Source organism: Panthera uncia, chromosome D1 (genome assembly GCF_023721935.1).
Source record: "Panthera uncia isolate 11264 chromosome D1, Puncia_PCG_1.0, whole genome shotgun sequence".
Classification (NCBI taxonomy): Eukaryota; Metazoa; Chordata; class Mammalia; order Carnivora; family Felidae; genus Panthera; species Panthera uncia.
This window is the reverse complement of record NC_064808.1, coordinates 50,998,135-51,015,649: the sequence shown is the minus strand read 5'-3', so window position 1 is coordinate 51,015,649 and position 17,515 is coordinate 50,998,135. Positions and strand designations below refer to the sequence as shown.

At 41.5% G+C, this 17,515-nt stretch overlaps 1 protein-coding gene across 1 annotated transcript; it reads left to right on the top strand.

Annotated features, from left to right (window-relative positions):
* The first annotated feature begins 5,772 nt into the window (after window positions 1-5,772).
* On the top strand, window positions 5,773-7,016 carry LOC125914014 (olfactory receptor 52B6-like). The gene has a single exon (XM_049619116.1). It carries the CDS (start codon window positions 5,817-5,819, stop codon window positions 6,795-6,797), a length of 981 nt encoding a protein of 326 aa, XP_049475073.1. The 5' UTR covers window positions 5,773-5,816; the 3' UTR covers window positions 6,798-7,016.
* The last annotated feature ends 10,499 nt before the right edge of the window (window positions 7,017-17,515 follow it).

Sequence of the window (17,515 nt, the reverse complement as noted above, 5' to 3'; positions counted from 1 at the left end):
TTTTTTTTAATGTTTCATTTATTTTTGAGACAGAGAGAGACAGAGCATGAGCAGGGGAGGAGCAGAGAGAGAAGGAGACACAGAATGCGAAGCAGGCTCCAGGCTCTGAGCTGTCAGCACAGAGCCCCACGCTGGGCTCAAACTCTCAAACTGTGAGATCATGACCTGAGCCGGAGTCTGATGCTTAACAGACTGAGCCACCCAGGCGCCCCTCATACTTCCTGGCTTTAAAACTTGTTATAAAGCCATAGTGATCAAGAACATGTGGTGCTAGCACAAGAATAGGCAATTCAATCAATGGAAACTTCTAAAGTTCTTTCACATTCATTGTCTCAGTTGGCACTTTAAAAAGTCATAAACACACATGGACACACACATGTGTGCACACCACATCCATTTCAGTCCCAGCTGCAATCTGACACTTTGTGAAGCCTCCCCTAACTTTACCAGGCAGAATTATTCTTCTGACCTCTGGATTCCATAGCACTTTGTATCACTACTTTATGGTAATTACTAGTACCCACTCATGGTAAGAGGACATGATTCCCTTACCTATTTACCTGAAATGCTTACCAAAAAAGGGATCAATCTTGTCAAATTGTTGAATGAGCAAGACTAGGGACAATGATTCCTATATATCCCTTCCTTCCTGATGCCATATGAGTGCAATAGATTTTTAGGGGCAGTGAAGGAGTGAAAAGAGAGTGAAGGTTAAAAAGACACAGAGATTTGAAGACAGACACTAGGCAGATAATGAATGAAAGAAGCCCAAGAGGAAAATGCCTTAGGGAAGACAAAATGATGAGAGGAAGAGAGAAGAGAGAGGGGGGTTGAAGGCATGGAGGAGAATGAGTATTGAAGCAGGAAATGCAAAAACAGGTTCAAAGGAAACTCTCATGCTAAGAGCCTCTGAGTTGGTGCTGACCACCACTGCCCACTCCCTAAGATGCTCAGTGTCTATCAATAGATTTCTTCTCTCTGGCTCTATGCCAGAGCATATCCTTGCCTGCCTTAGATCCTTGTGTTGAACAGAAGCATATTGGCCCAGATGGCAGGGAAGGGATTTGAAACTAAGGGAGGAAAGGGGACACCAAGGGAGGAGAATCCCCATTCCCAAAGGAGAAGAGGAAATAAACACCATATGGAGCAAGGCCCAAGATTCAACTCTATATATGGAGGAAGTTGAGCTGTGTATGAAATGTTGACTTGAGAAACTGTGATTCTGAGAAGGAGGCCTCAGGGAGGTAAGTGTGGGTCACACATTTTCAGGATGGAGAGGAGGTGACTAATATGGAGGAATGGATGGGAAATGGGTACAAGATAAGTAGACAGCTTTGTAGCAACGTTCAAGGAGAAGTGATGGGTGAAGAGGAAGAATGGGCTAGGTCACTTTGTTCTCCTGTGGAGTGAGATGGGGGAAGAGCAGTTTGAAGGGTCACTTTACAGGTGAGGATGTGAGACTAATGAGCAAATAGTCCTTGGCTGGTAAGGAGGATGCAAGAATCATAAATGACACACAGCTCTATCCTCAGACATTGAGAAACAATGGGGGAAATGTTATTTTATTGCAGTTGTAGGGGGAGGGGGAGCATTTATAAAGGATAACATTCCGGGGCGCCTGGGTGGTTCAGTTGGTTGGGCATCAGATTTCAGCCCAGGTCACGATCTCGTGGTTCATGAGTTCAAGCCCCACATCAGGCTCTGTGCTGACAGCTCACACAGCACAGATTCTGTGTCTCCCCCTCTCTCTGCCCCTCCCCTGCTCATTCTCTGTCTCTCCCTCTCTCTCAAAAATAAATAAACATTAAAAAAAATTTAAAAAAAAAGGATAACATTCCTGAATGGAGCAGTCAGGTAAAGGATTCAAAAACAAGTGGGAGTACAAATTCATTGGAATAGAAGGAACACGTTTTTTGGTGATTTCCCCAAAGCACAGAGAAGCAAGAATGAGAGGGCAAGAGAACTGGGCATACAAGCAGTGGAGGGTCTGAAAACAAGAGCTGCCGGAGAAAAAACCTAAAGTGGGGCTTTTGGGGATGCTACCCAGTTTGGGGGTGCAGGAACATCAAGGGTGCCTGAACTGGAGTGAAAACACAAGTCCTATGGATTAGCGATAGGGAGGTGCTGTCAACAAAGGCTGCCTTGGAGGCTGACTATCTAGGAGGAGAACTGGAGCTGGAGAAGCAAAGTTTGCATAGGGGCCAATGTGACCCACAGAGGTGGCAGCAGGTGGCGGAGGATGCACGTGGTGAGTGATGTGGGAAGCATGAGTGCAAAAGGCACAGGACAAGAAGAGGGTGTGAGAACAGAGGATCTGTGATTACAAACCCATGATTTTTATGGCATGAGTGTGTGTCCCTGACAGTGTGAACTTATACGGCTGTGTGGGTAGAAACCTACCTATTCTCTCATTTTTGTTAGCATTCACTACATGTCAACTCTATCCCAGACACCAGTGGATAAGACGCAGCCCCGACCCTGAAGGAGCTTCACAATATATTAGGGATGAAAATACTTCAATGTGATAAGTGGAGAGAGAGGTAATTGCAGGGGAACATAGGTGCACAGAGGAAGCACATAGCCCAGCCTTGAGGGATGAAGAAAGTCTTCCTGAATGAGAAATATAAACTGGGTAAATAAAAGTGAGGAAGGAGATAGAGGAAGCAAATTGTAAACTCAGAGGCATGCATTTGATCCAGTATTAGAAGAGCAAGTGGGCAAGTTATTTGTGAGAATCATTCAGGCAGAAGGAAATTAGTATCTGTAATCAAGTAAGTACCATGCTCAAAATTATCTGTAGGAAACATAACTTATGCATAGAATCTGGCTTAGATACTGGAAGGACTGCAGACTAGTTGGGGCGAGGATGGGGGTAAGTGGATCTGAAGCCTGGAAAACAATATGGATGGCAGATATAGATTTGGGAAGTACTAGCATAGGTGGGCTAAATGAAGCTAAGGCAGTGGACCAGATTAGCCAGGGGAAACGGGCAGTAAGGAGAGGTTAGAGACACCTGATAGCAAATACATGATAGCAAATCCTGCTGGGACAGAATCACCCTTAATATGGACTGGAAAGGAAGATCAGGAGACTGGAAAAGCACCAGGGGAGGGTAGAGACGTCAAAGCCCAAAGAGATGTGTATGGAAGGACTGACTTTGAATATTTATTTTTGAGAGACAGAGAGAGACAGAGCATGAGTATGGGAGGGACAGAGAGAAAGGGAAACACAGAATCCAAAGCAGGCTCCAGGTTCTGAGCTGTCAGCACAGAGCCCAACGTGGGGCTCGAACTCATGAACTGCTGCGTCTTATTCACTGGTGTCTGGGATAGAGTTGATATGTAGTGAATACTAACAAAAATGAGAGAATAGGAAGGTTTCCACTCACACTCACACCTGAGCCAAAGTCAGACGCTTAACTGATTGAGCCACCCAGGCGTCGCTGGAAGGACTGACTTTGGAAAAAAGGAAGAAAGACGCAACAGTAAGTAGTGGGACAGATTAGTAGAATAAGATATTTTTATGACAGCTGTTGTTATTTTTTGTTTGTTTTCAAGGTTATAAAGATTTGAATGTTTATAAATGCAAAAGATCTAAGAAGGAAGATCCAAGAATTTAAGAGAAACTGAAGATATAGAAGAGAGGGGATACATTGGCAGAACAAAGTCCCTGAGGAGGTAGGAAAGAGGGGATTCAGAGGATAGATGGGGAAATTATCCTTTTAGACATACATACACACTTACACGCATATGCACATATGTATATATGCACATGTACAAGTATACAGGTGTGTGTATTTATCCATCTGGTTTTAAAAATAATTTAAGACCACACACACAAAAAGTAACTATGGGAGGTGCTGGATAATAAGTTAATTAACTTGATTGTGGCAATAATTTGACAATGTACACTTTGAATATATGCAATTTTTACTTGCCTATTATTCAAATAAGTTAAAATTTTAAAAGCAAACTATAGATTTATTTTGAGAAAGCTGATGTCTTAACAATCACTTGGGTCCTCTGACTTGTATACATGGTGTACATCTCCATCTTTTTATGTTCTAAAAAATCTCAGCAGTAGTTTGCAGCTCTCAGTGTAGGGGCTTTGCAAACTTCAGTTACATTTATTTTTAAGTATGTGGTTTGTTAACATACATTTTGTATGCTTTTATGTTTATATTGTAATGGAACTTTTAAAATTTAATTTTCCAGTTGTTTGCTGCCAGCATAGAAAGTCACAATTGATTTATATTATCTCTAAATAAATCAGTAAAATAACTTGAAGGGGCTTTTTTATACCTAAGTGAAGTAAAATGTATTCCAGCTCTAACAAAGGAATCGTTGAAGCACAGGAAAAACAGTCACATGGCTTTCTCTAAAACTGGAGGAAATGAGAGGAGAATGGGTGCAGAGATAAGTCTGTAAGAGTGGAATAATTATATGAGGAGTTGGCTCCCGACAAAGTTGAGGTCTGGGTTATACAGGAGGAAAGTTCAGTTGATAGAAGAATAGGAATTTGGGCAGTGGTAAAAGTTGTACGTTCGTTGTGAGAACGTTGGAGAGGGCTGAGGGGTCAAGTGGCTTAATTCGTAGTACCGACTGTATGGTCCTGTCATTTTCTCCACATCCTGACCATGTGAGCTGAGGATCACACTGGTTAGATGCAGCAGAAGTCTAGGCATTTCCAGGGAGAATGCTGCAAAACCAGTCGGAACTGAGAAGCTATTGATCCCGGAAGATGGGATGGGCATCTGGACCAGACACGGAGGAAAGGGAAAAAGTCTTGTATCAGTGGCTCGGAAATTTTAGCATGAGTCAGAGTCACCTGGTGGCCTCGCTAAAAAGTAGATTGCTGCCTCAAAGCCCAGGTTCTGACTCATGAGATTTGTGGTAGGGTTCAAGAATCTGCAAGTTCCCTAATGATGCTGGTGATGCTGATCAGAGGACCTCACCTTCTGAAGCATCACACCACACCTTCCTTCTTGTTCCTGGTGACTGCATCACACTTCAGAGCCAGATGGGTGATTAAGGAGGCACCACACAGTTTAATAAGGCTTCCAAAGACAAAATCTCATGTGATATGCCAATAGGACAACAATCATGCTCATTTAAAAGATCAGAAAATTGTTTCTTAGAAACCACAGTGAAGTGTCCAAAATTACACAGTGTAATTGACAGAGCAGATCTCTGACCCAGGATTTTGTTTTGTTTTGTTTTTTTGCACATAATGTCTAGTGTTCTTTCTAAATGCCACAGCTGCCTTCACCGCCTCCATACTTGTCAGAGCATCAGTGATGGGGGAAAGAGATATAGTGTCTGCAGTGCCCACAGCCCCCAATCCTACTCTCCCACATGGTCTGATAAGAAGAGGTAACTGTTGCTTGGTGGCAGACTGTGGCCCTTCTGTGCAGAGCCTGAGCTTTTGCAGAGTTCATTACAATTCACATACCTGGAGAGATTATAGAGATTGTTTTGGTGTTCTAGCTATTCCTGTTCTTTTCAGAACCTGTGACACTGTACTGAGTCTGGCAAGGTTTTCGAGCCCCACAAAGCTCTTAGAACTATGTCGAAAACCTCTGAATAAGAACACAGAGCCTTTCTGTGGGCAGGGTCTATAACCGTGCACATCGTGCAGAGCCCGTGTGTAATTGTCTACAGAGAATATGCCTGTGCCGACCCCATAGTGGTTGTAGGACCTGTGTGTACAGACCTTGTGGTTGTTTGCAAGAGTTTGCAACTGTTCACTCTGCTAGTGTGTACAAAGTCTGAAGTTATGTTTCCCCTCTGGCACAGGCGAGGGCTCTGAAGAAAATCATGGCCCTTTCATCTGCCAGGAGCACGGCTGCCGTGAACGACTCTGACACTCGCACGACAGGCTGCCTCCTCACTGGCATCCCTGGGCTGGAGCACCTGCACATCTGGCTCTCCATCCCCTTCTGCGCCATGTATGTAGCTGCCCTGCCAGGCAACGGCATTTTAATTGGTATCGTCCTCTCGCAGCCAAGCCTGCGCGAGCCCATGTACATATTCCTGTCCATGCTGGCCAGTGCAGATATCTTGCTCTTCACTTCCACGATGCCCAAAACACTGGCCAACTTCTGGCTAGGTTCCAGCCACATTTCCTTTGATGGCTGCCTCACCCAAATGTTCTTCATCCACTTCCTCTTTGTGGCCGACTCTGCAGTCCTGCTGGCCATGGCCTTTGACCGCTTTGTGGCCATCTGCTCCCCTCTGCGATATACCACAGTCCTCACGAGCACCGTCATTGGGAAGATCGTCGCTGCCACCCTGACCCGCAGCCTCATCATCATGTTTCCATCCATCTTTCTTCTCAAGCGCCTGCGCTATTGCCGGATCAACATCATTGCACACACTTTTTGTGAGCACATGGGCATCGCCCGTCTGTCTTGTTCTGATATCTCCATCAATGTCTGGTACGGGTTGGCAGCTGCCCTACTCTCCACAGGCCTGGACATCATCCTTATCGCTGTTTCCTACATTCACATCCTCCGAGCTGTCTTCCGCCTCCCTTCTCGAAATGCCCGGTCCAAGGCCCTGAGCACATGTGGCTCCCACGTCTGTGTTATCCTACTCTTCTACATCCCTGCCCTTTTCTCTGTCTTTGCCTACAGGTTCGGTGGGAGACGCATCCCACGCTATGTCCATATCCTCCTGGCCAACCTCTATGTGGTCATCCCGCCTATGCTCAATCCTATTATTTATGGAGCAAGGACCAAGCAGATTTGGGAAGGGGCTAAACAGATGTTTTCACATCTTGCCAAGGAATCTAAATAAGTGTTCTCAACTTGACCTTAACTTAATCCCTTTCTGTATCTATTAATTGATCCTATGTTCACCCTAACCTCGTCTCTACATCTTCCAGTTATCGCCATGCTATTATCATCTATGTCCCAATTAATTCACATACATGCTCTACTCAAACCCACCTTTGATTTCTTTTCTTAGAAATCTACAGTAACAGCCACCCCACCTTCTTCTACCTATTATTCAATATCTTCTGGTCCTCCACCGTCTCAGGAGAAATTGATTAGGGTAAGGGTGATAAGTTATTTGGAGTTTCCCATCCAAACAGGACTTTTCTCAATATCCACTTGCATTTTCTCCTTAATGTGTGTATGAGAGATATGTATTATATATTCTATAATATATATTTTATAATACATACAATATGTATAAATATATATTATATATATATAGTATAAAAGTGCTTGGTATATAATAAATGCTTGACAAATGATAGCTTTATTTGTATTCTTGCTTTAATTATTATTAATTAATAGCTCATTCAACTCAATTAATAGCTCATTATCTCATAATTAATAAAAAGTTGTCCCGAGACCCAAGCAGATTGCATAATCATACATGAATTTTATTTCTACATAAAGGAATAGGAAAGGGAAAACAAGATTTAAAAAAAAATCTAATTTTTATAATAAGTGAATTCAACCAAATATAATGTTTAAATATCAAAATTAAATGCCTTTAGAAATTGTTGTAGATGTTGCTTTAATTACACCCGCTCCAGAGGCACCTGGGTGGCTCAGTCAGTTAAACACACAACTCTTGATTTTGGCTCAGGTCATGATCTCAGGATTGTGGGATTGAGTCCTGCACAAGGCTCCACATGGAGACTGCTTGAATTCTCTCTCCACCCATCCTCTCCCCCACTTGTGTGCATGCTCCCACGCTCTCTCTCTCTCTCTCTAAAATAAAAACAAAAATAAACAAGTACACCTACTACAAAACACATATACTTAATCACTGTTTTGCAGATACACTAAATTCATCTCCTCCTCAGATCCTGGTACCTGTTAATCTGTTGCCTGAAACATCCTCTTCTTATATCTTTTTTATTTTTTGAAAGAGAGAGAGAGAGACAGAGAGACAGAGAGACAGAGACAGAGAGAGAGAGCACCTGTGCATGCACAAGTAGGGGAAGGGCATAGGGAGAGGGAGGGAGAGAATCTTCAGCAGGCTCCATGCTCATGACCTAAGGCCAAAATCAGGAGTCAAAGGCTTAACCAACTGAGCACTCTGATGATCCACTCTCTTCTTAATCTTTACATTACTCTCCTTTCCTTCAGTTTTCTGTTTATATGTCTCTTCCACAGAGACATCACTATGATCTTCCAATAAAAAATGCCTTCCCCCCTTTTTTTTTCATGGCAAAAAAACAAAACCAAAACCAAAAAAATCACCATAAGGAAAGTCAAAAGCCAATGTCAAACTGGGAAGAAGTATTTCAAATTATATTACAGATGAATGGTTAATTTTTCCTAATACACAAGGAGCCCATAAAGTGTAGGGGGAAAAAATGATCAAGAGTCTGACGAAAGATGACAAAGTCAGTTGGAATATGCTTAACTATTAATAAGTGAAATGAAATTAAGGCTATAGCATAGTTACCATTCCTCACCTATCAGATTGGCAATAATGAAAAGGATCAACATCATGTTGGCAAACAATTAAGAAAACAAGCTCTTTCATACATTACTCGTGAATATAAAATACAACAGAATTTTTGTGGAATTTGGAAATACCTCAACCAAATTCTCATGCATTTCTCCTTTGATCCAGCAACCACAAAGGAAATTGCTTTCCAGACTTACCTTCACAGATACAAAACAACATGTGCACAAGTTTAGTAATTATGGCAAGTACAATTGCCATAGTATTATACAAACTAATGTATTTGAAAAACTTGAATGAAGTCTGAATCCCTGAGCCCCAATGCCATACCCATATGCTTACTAGGAGTGGAAACTTCCCCAAGTTCCACAAAGGCTTTAAAGCCACTCAGACTTGAGTTAGAGAAAGTCACCATATTCAGTACATACCAGCCGTTTGTCACTAGGCAATATGGAACCTCTTTAAATTTCTTTTCCTTCTCTGTAAAAAAAGTAGCAACACCTACTGCAGAGTTGTTTTGATTATTTAAGAGATTAGCCTGACAAAACAAAATAAATGGTGTTTTAATGGATATTTTGTTGCTACCAAATTTGTCACTATTATAAATTTTTTAATGTTTATTTTTTGAGTGGGGGTGAAGGTAGAGAGAGAAGGACAGAAGTTCCAAAGTGGGCTCTGTGCTGACAGAGCACCTGGGTGACTCAGTTGGTTAAGCGTCCAACTTCAGCTTAGGTCTTGAATTAAAAACTATATATTTTTAACATTTATTCATTTTTTGAGAGACAGAGAAAGACAGTGTGAGTGAGGGAAGGACAGAGAGAGAGAGACAGACAGACAGACAGAATCCAAAGCAGGCTCCAGGCTCTGAGCTGTCAGCACAGAGCCTGCTGTGGGGCTCGAACTCAGGAATCGTGAGATCATGACCTTAGCCAAAGTCGGATGCCTAACCAACTGAGCCACCTAGAGACCCCTAGGTCTTGAAATATCAAGAATCATGATAAGAGAATTATGGAGGGGCAGAGACAGAGACAGAAACAAAGAGTCAGGAGCAAGACCAAGAAAGGAAAGAAAATATTCCAAGAAGTTGAGTTTTTCTGACAGCTGACTATAAGTCCCAGAATGTCCAGTGAAGAATTTCAAAATTTGGAGAGGGGTGGTATGTGGAATCAAAACTAGGGATATACAGGGCCTTATGGAGATGAGAGTCTGAGCAATGACTTCGAATCATGAGCTTCTTGTATGTGACAAAACAGAGATAAAATGCATAGTGACATTGTTTGTGAAGGTCTCAAAGCAGTGAGTGGTGGTGAGCATCCTGAGGAGGGAGGTATGATGGAAAACTCATTGTTGTCTTTTCGGTGGGGGAAGGGCTGGCCTTCTCTGAAGCAGAGGGTCGCTCACTTGATTCTGGGGCATCACTCCAACATTCTACGCCCCTTTTGGACAAAATGGACTTCAGCTATTCTCCACAAGCCAGTCGAGTTCTCCCAGGCTCCTTTCTGTCTTAAATGCATAATGATGGACTCCGGGACTTCCTAGGTGCTTACAAAAATATTTGGATCCTGGGGCGCCTGGGTGGCTCAGTCGGTTAAGCGTCCAACTTCCGCTCAGGTCATGATGTGGCAGTGCGTGAGTTCAAGCCCCGCGTCGGGCTCTGTGCTGACAGCTCAGAGCCTGGAGCCTGTTTGCGATTCTGTGTCTCCCTCTCTTTCTCTGACCCTCCCCTGTTCATGCTCTGTCTCTCTCTGTCTCAAAAATAAATAAACGTTTAAAAAATATATTTGGATCCTAAAAACAATTGGATGTATTGACTCTGTGATATGGGGGAAGGCTAAGCTGTAAAACCAAACTTAATCAATACTTGACTATTAACCATGCTGTTATGCTTCAATTCGACTCTCCTAGTTAATTATTTTGAACATATGGGATGTGGGCATGTTTTTCTTTATTTTTTTTTATTTTTTTATTTTAATATGAAATTTATTGTCAAATTGGTTTCCATACAACACCCAGTGCTCATCCCAACAGGTGTCCTCCTCAGTACCCATCACCCACCCTCCACTCCCTCCCACCCCCCATCAACCCTCAGATTGATCTAAGTTTTTAAGATGTTTTTCTTTGTGTTAAATCAGGAAGGAAGAATAAACATCCCTGAGGCCGAGGCCTCAATATCACCATCTACTGGCCTCTAGCAATATCCAAGCCCTTTGTATTTTCTGTTCAAGGTCCTATCACAGCTCTTCCTTGCTTGGGATACACATTCCTTCCTCTTTCAATTTTCTGATTGGTATTGCAACATTCCTGACAAAACCACAGACTGAGAACGACTGGATGTACTTTGAATTCCTCCCTATAGCAGGCTTTTCCTGCTCCTCCCATCGCTTTAAGACACTGCCCCATTCCATTCTTTTCTCTTTTACCCCTCCCCTACCCCCAGAACTTTCCCTAGCTTCTGGTCCTGATCTGTATATGCAAATATAGGTGGGTGAAGCCAGGTGTCCTTCAACCTTCCTACAGAGAGTTTCGCCTCTCTGTCAGACTTCAGCAGTGGACTGTGTCGAGTGGAGAATTGTAGAAATTTTGCAAGTTTACGATGTGATCCAAGCTTTGACAGAGCGCAGAAAAGCTGACCTTGGGCCATGAAGTAGCTGTGTAAAGGCTGTTGTCCAGCACACCCTGATACAAAAAACTAAATGGAATGGAAGAGGCAGGCTTGAAGCCCTGAATAAAGGCATGGAGCCACCAGATAAGAAATATTGAAAGGCCCGTGGCCCACACTTCTCTTTCTTTTTCTGCTCCAAGAAATAAGTCCAGTTTCTTCCTTCCTTCCTTCTTTCCTTCCTTCCTTCCTCCCTTCCCTCCTCACTCCCTCCCTCCTTCTTACTTTCCTTCCTCTCTTGCTTCCTTCCTTCTTTTCTTTCTTCCAATATAAGTAAGAGCTTTACTGAAATATAATTCGCATACCACACAATTCATTTATTTGGAGTGTATAATTCAGTATCTCCTATTGTATTCATAAAACTGTGCCACTGTCACCACAACCGATTTTAGAACATCCCCATTTCCCCTCCTCCCCCAACAAAACCAGTGTCCCTTTTTCTTCCATCCCACCTCCTGGCCCTAGGCAACCACTAAACTACTTTCTTTTTTTATAGATTTATCAATTCTGGACTTTTCACATACGGAATCATACAATATGTGATCCTTTCTATGGTTTCTTTCCCTTAGCAGACTGTTTCCAAAGTTCCTCCATGTTGTTGCATGTATCAGTACTTCATGCCTTTTGATAGCTGAATACCATGCCATTGTATGAATATACTACATTTGTTTACCAATTTATAAATTAATGGGTGTTTGGGTTGTCTCAACTTTTTGGTTGTTATGAATAATGCTGCTATGAACATTCAGATACACGTGTTTGTGTGGAATTATGTTTTCATTATCTTAGGTATATACCTAAAAGAATTGCTGAGTCATACGGTAGCTATATTTATCCTTTTGAGGAACTGTCAGCCTGCTTTCCAAGTGACTATGCCATATTACATTTCCTCTTGCAGTGTATGATGGTCCCAATTTCTTCACAGAATCGACAAAACTTGTTATTTGTCTTTTCAACTCTAGCCATCTAAGTGGTGTGAAATGGTATCTTATTGTGGCTCTGAATTGTATGTCCCTAATGGCTAATGGTGGTAAGCCCTGTTTCTTATAAGTCCCCAGCTAGTTTTCATCTATACTCCTGGGAATGGGACTACAATGTTAGAAAGATTAATGAATAAAATATGTTAAAGTGAATCCAATTCATTTAGGATAGTAGATGCCTTATACTTAGACTTATGTTCTAGTTTTCTGGGAGCCATGCTTCCGTCCTCATCTCTTAAACAAGATTATAATCTCTTGCCCATTGTATTTCCCCAAGTTGTCATGAATGTTGAATAATGGCTTAAAAGTATTTGGTAAAATTAAATGTATGATACAAACATGGAGGAAGAAAAATGATGAGATTTTGCTCACAAAAGTGGCCTTTCCAGCTAGATGAGACCAGATATTTGTACAGCAAAAGCAGTATTCTAGGCATACTCAGTGTGGTGTAGAACTGTGGTATAGAAATCACCATATTCCTGTGCTTGTTCAAGTAAATTTCTAGGTCCCTGTGTAGGATGCTAAGGGACTACAGGAGAGGTCATGGTTGATTGCCCAAGAAAGAAGACAGCTCTGGCTCCCAGCCTCTTCCCTACCTAAAAGGAGATACCTCTTTCTCCACTCTCTCCCTATGTCAGACACAGAGATAACTGATAGACTCTACTAGAAGACTATTATATAAGTCTGTCCTCATTTTGCTTCTTAAAGTCTCTGGATACAAGTGTAGAACATCTTGCTGACATGGAATGCAGCAGTGTGTTCTACAGTTCAAGTTGTCCTGGGTCTTTCCCATAGTCCAGAGGAACATAGAATCTTTGGCTCCTGAACTAAAGCCAAAGCTTCATAGAGGACAAATTGCCTGGCAATTCAAGTGAGTATGGAAAGAGCTAAAAGCAGTCAGAGAAGGATCTTTTAACTCAAGTGACCTCAACCCCACAGGAGAGGCTTTTACAGTAAGCATGGAAACTAAACATGGAAAAACGCTAGAAATTCCAGCATCTAGGGTATGGGTATTGTATGGTCTGAGGGCCAGATGGGTTCTTCCCTCCACAATGATGGAAAGCACAAGTTACAATGCTACAAGTCCCAGAAGCGATTCAGAATTTGAAGAGGCAAATGAGCACCCAACGATGAGATCAACAGGTAAAGTATGGCTCAGACCAATAACCAAGTCTGCAGTGATAAAAATAATGTAAGGACACAGGAATCTGGGAGAATTACTAATCCTGAGACTCCTTTTACTCTACATTCCCCCACTGACTTTGAGATCTTGACAAATTCTCCTACCACAGACATCTGTCCATTCCTGCTGATCGTGACTCCTTGGTAGCCAGATCAGTGACCTGTATCTGCTAAGTGCTCAATATCCCATCTTCTTTGCCCTGTGATTCTCACAAGGGCTCATACCAGACTTCACAAGTCAAAGTGACTAACAGTCTCTACCCCAACCCTGTCCATGTATTCCTTTCTCGGACACTTTGCACTTCCTCCTGTGAGAGCAAAGAAAGACCGGTTAAGTCCAGAAATCACAGAACACACCCTCTTTTAGAAAGGGTTAAAATTGAGGTCAGAAAAGCAAGACCCAGGCAGACTATTCTGGAAACCCACCAGGGTACATGAAAAATGCAAAATGTGATCTCTAGTGTCTAGAGCCTGAGATACTTGTGGGAAGCAAAAAGGAGTCATGCCTTTCTTTTCTTCCCTCCTTCTTCCTTTCTACCTTCCTTCCACAAGCCAACTCTGAATAATTAATATGTTCTGTACATTGTTCGACACCCTAGATATACACATAAGAATGCAGAAATTTCCCCTTATCTTAGAGTTCAGTGTATTTTTCTTCAGCCCTTGTTTCCTATCATTCTTACATATGCCTCAGAGATCTCAGTGAATCCTCTGACTTTAACGCCCACATATTATGTTGGCTCACAAATCTATACTGAGTCTAGTGGCTAGACACTTGGAAATGAGAACGTATTAATCTCATCTGAATGATATCCACATAATGCACACTTGATTTAAAGCAAAAACAAACATGCATTTTTCCCCCAGCAAATTGCTTAATCTCCATCATTCCCCACCTTGGTGTAGAGTCTCACCATCCTCCCAATTGCTTAATGTAAAAATCTACCTCAGATTCCTCCTTCTCCTCCTTCAAATATGTTGCTGTCACAAAGCCTAATCTTTCCAGCTCAGCAGCTTGTATTATCAGTTCTTTCATATCTCAATATATTGCCTTAATTTAGTTTTATCTGGACCAGTTCAATCATCTGGGAGTTGATCTCCCTGATTTCAGCATTGTGTACCTCCTAGCTGCCACCTACCCAGACACCCAAAAGATCTACCTAAAATACAAATAATTGCACTTTCCACTGCCTATAAGATGATAAAAATCAAACCCCATAGAAGATACTTATTGAATGGAAAGTAAACTAGCAGACACATTACAGGACAACACCTACTCAGTACCTAATATGCCAGTTAACTTTACGCAAACATACGTAAGTTGAGTTTCTCAGAGTTTCTTTGTAAAGCGGATTTCCATCTTTCACTGTCTTTTCTGTGATAAGCTGAATTTCAGGAGCAAAACTTGAGTTTTTAAAGGCCTGTAAAGAGCGAGGGTGGTGGATTGGGCTTGCATGAAGTAGGGTTTCAACATTGCAGGGAAATAAGAGTCAATGAAATAAGAGAGATCAAGAAAACCTTGGTAAGAGAACTTGAACTGATTTGAAAGATAAAAAGACATTTTAAAAACAGCACAACAGTGTGCCACTTGGCTTGGAATTTCAGAGTGGCTAATCTCAGGAAAAACACAAGTCAGAGAAGAAATGCAAGTTGTATTGAATGGGATCAATTATCTACTATTTGATTTACTGATTTATCCTCCTGTTTTAAAAAGCCTTTGATGAAATGAGTTTTGAGCTAATTCCTGTGCTAGATACCATCCTTCCTTTGCATCTTTTCCAGACTTAGAGCTCAGACTTTTCCTTTAAAAAATTGTTTTATTCCCGGGTGGCAGATGGTTAAGCGTCTGTTTTCTGCTCAAGTCATGATCTCGCAGCTTATGGGTTTGGGTCCCACATTGGGGTCTGTGCTGATGGTGTAGAGCCTGCTTGCACCTCTCTTTCCCCTCTCTCTCTGTCCCTCCCCCACTTGCATGTGCACTCTTGCTCTCTCTCAAAATAAATAAATAAACCTAAGAAAATTTTTTTGATTATTGAAGTATAGTTGACATACAGTGTCATATTAGTTTGAGACGTACAGCGTAGTTGACAATTCTATCCATTACTCAGTGCTCACCACAGTAAGCGTAGTCACCATCTGTCATCATACCAAGTTATTACATATTATTGACAATATTCGCTATACTGTACTTTCTCATCCCTGTGACATTTATTTTATAATTGGAAGTATGTATACCTCTTAATTCCCTTTATCTATTTTGTCCTACCCCAGGCCTTCTTTAACATCAGGGCTCCCTTGAGCTTTTTCCTTAGCCCTTTGCTCTGTTTCTTCAGGGTGCTTTCCCTGGAAAGATGTTCTTTCAGTGTGCTCCCTTGAATATCACTTCACATTTCTCTTCTTCTTACTTGTATTCTTCTCTTAGCTCACCTCTTCTTCTTCATGTCCTTCATTAGGATGTGAGAGTAAGAAATCTGGATATGCACTTAGAGTTACTTATCCTTAATCCCCACCTACACATTATCATCAGCTCACATGGAGAGACAACCAATTATTTCCCAGATCCATTCTCTTTCATCCAAACTCAACAGCGTCTAGTTAAGCATGTTTTCCTCTGTACTAAAGGAACAGAGGAATTTGTTACCTCCAGACATCTTTACCCTGCTCACTGCAGCCAGGTGATCTTTTCTTACATGACATTTACAAATTCAGAACATGTCATTCCCTACCTGCCCCACACCATCACACACACACACACACACACACACACACACACACACACACACACCTTATTAAAACTCTTTAGTGGCTTGCCAACAATGTTAAGATAATTCAGTGGGGAAAGAATATGGTCCTGGGACAACTGGATATCTACATGCAAAAGAATAAAATTGGACCTCTATCTCACACAATAAAAATTAACTCAAAATAGATTGTAAACCTAAATATAAGAGCTAAATTACAAAAATTTTTAAATTTTTTTTATTCTATATTTGAGAGAGACAGAGTGCAAGCAGGGGAGGGGCAGAGAGATGGAAATAGAATATGAAGCAGGCTTCAGGCTCTGAGCTGTCTGCACAGAATCCAACGCAGGGCTCCAACTCATGAGACCTGAGCTGAAGTTGGATGCTTAACCAACTGAGCCACTCAGGCACCCCTAAATTATAAAAGTTTTTTAAAAATATATAGGAATAATTCTTCATGACCTTGGATTAGGTAATGCCTTCACAGGAATGACAACAAAAGTATAAGTGACAAAAAAGGAGTTTCATCAAAATTCAAAACTTGTTCTTCTAAAGAATGCAATCAAGAAAATGAAAAGACAATCCTTAGCATGGGAAATAATACTTACGAATCAGAATTCATAAAGGACTTGAATCTAGAATATATAAAGAACTCTTAATAATAAAATGACAACCCATTTAAAAAAAATAGGCCAAGGATCTGAATAGACACTTCTCCAAAGAAGATATGCCAATGGTAGAAAAGTGTATGAAAAAATGCTTACCACCATTAATCCTTAGGGAAATGCAAACTAAAATACCAATGAGATACCACTGCACACCCACTAAGATGACTATAAAAGACTAAGATGAGTATAAGAAATACTGGCAAGGATATGGAGAAATTAGAATCCTCTTACACTGCTGGTGGGAATGTAAAATGGTGCTGACAAACAATCTGGAAGGTTCTTAAAACAGTAAATGCATGATCTGGCAATTCTATTCTTAGGTATATACCCAAGAAAAACAAAAGGCCTAAGTTAAAAAAAAAAATTGTACAAGAAAATTCATAGTCCCATTATTCATGAAAGCCAAATAATAGAAACAGTCTAAAATGTCTAAGAACTGGTGCGCCTGGGTGGCTCAGTTGGTTCAGCATCTGACTCTAGATTTCAGCTGAGGTCATGATCTCACTGCTCCTTAGTTTGAGCCTGGGTTGGGCTCTGTGCTGACAGCTCAGAGTCTGAAGCCTGCTTGGATTCTGTCTCCCTCTCTCTGCCCTTCCCCCACTCACCCTCTGTGTCTGTCTCTCTGTCTCTCTCTCAAAAAATAAATGGACATTTAAGAAAAAAATTAAACACTGATGAATGGATAAACAAAATGTGGAAAATCCATGCCATGGAATACTATTCAGCCCTTAAAGGAATAAGGTACTCATACATGGCACAACATGAATGAACATTAGAAGTAGTATGCCAAGTGAAAAAAAGCCATGTTGCCCAATCCCCTGTCCTGACTTCGATCTGGACACCCTCCTCCTTG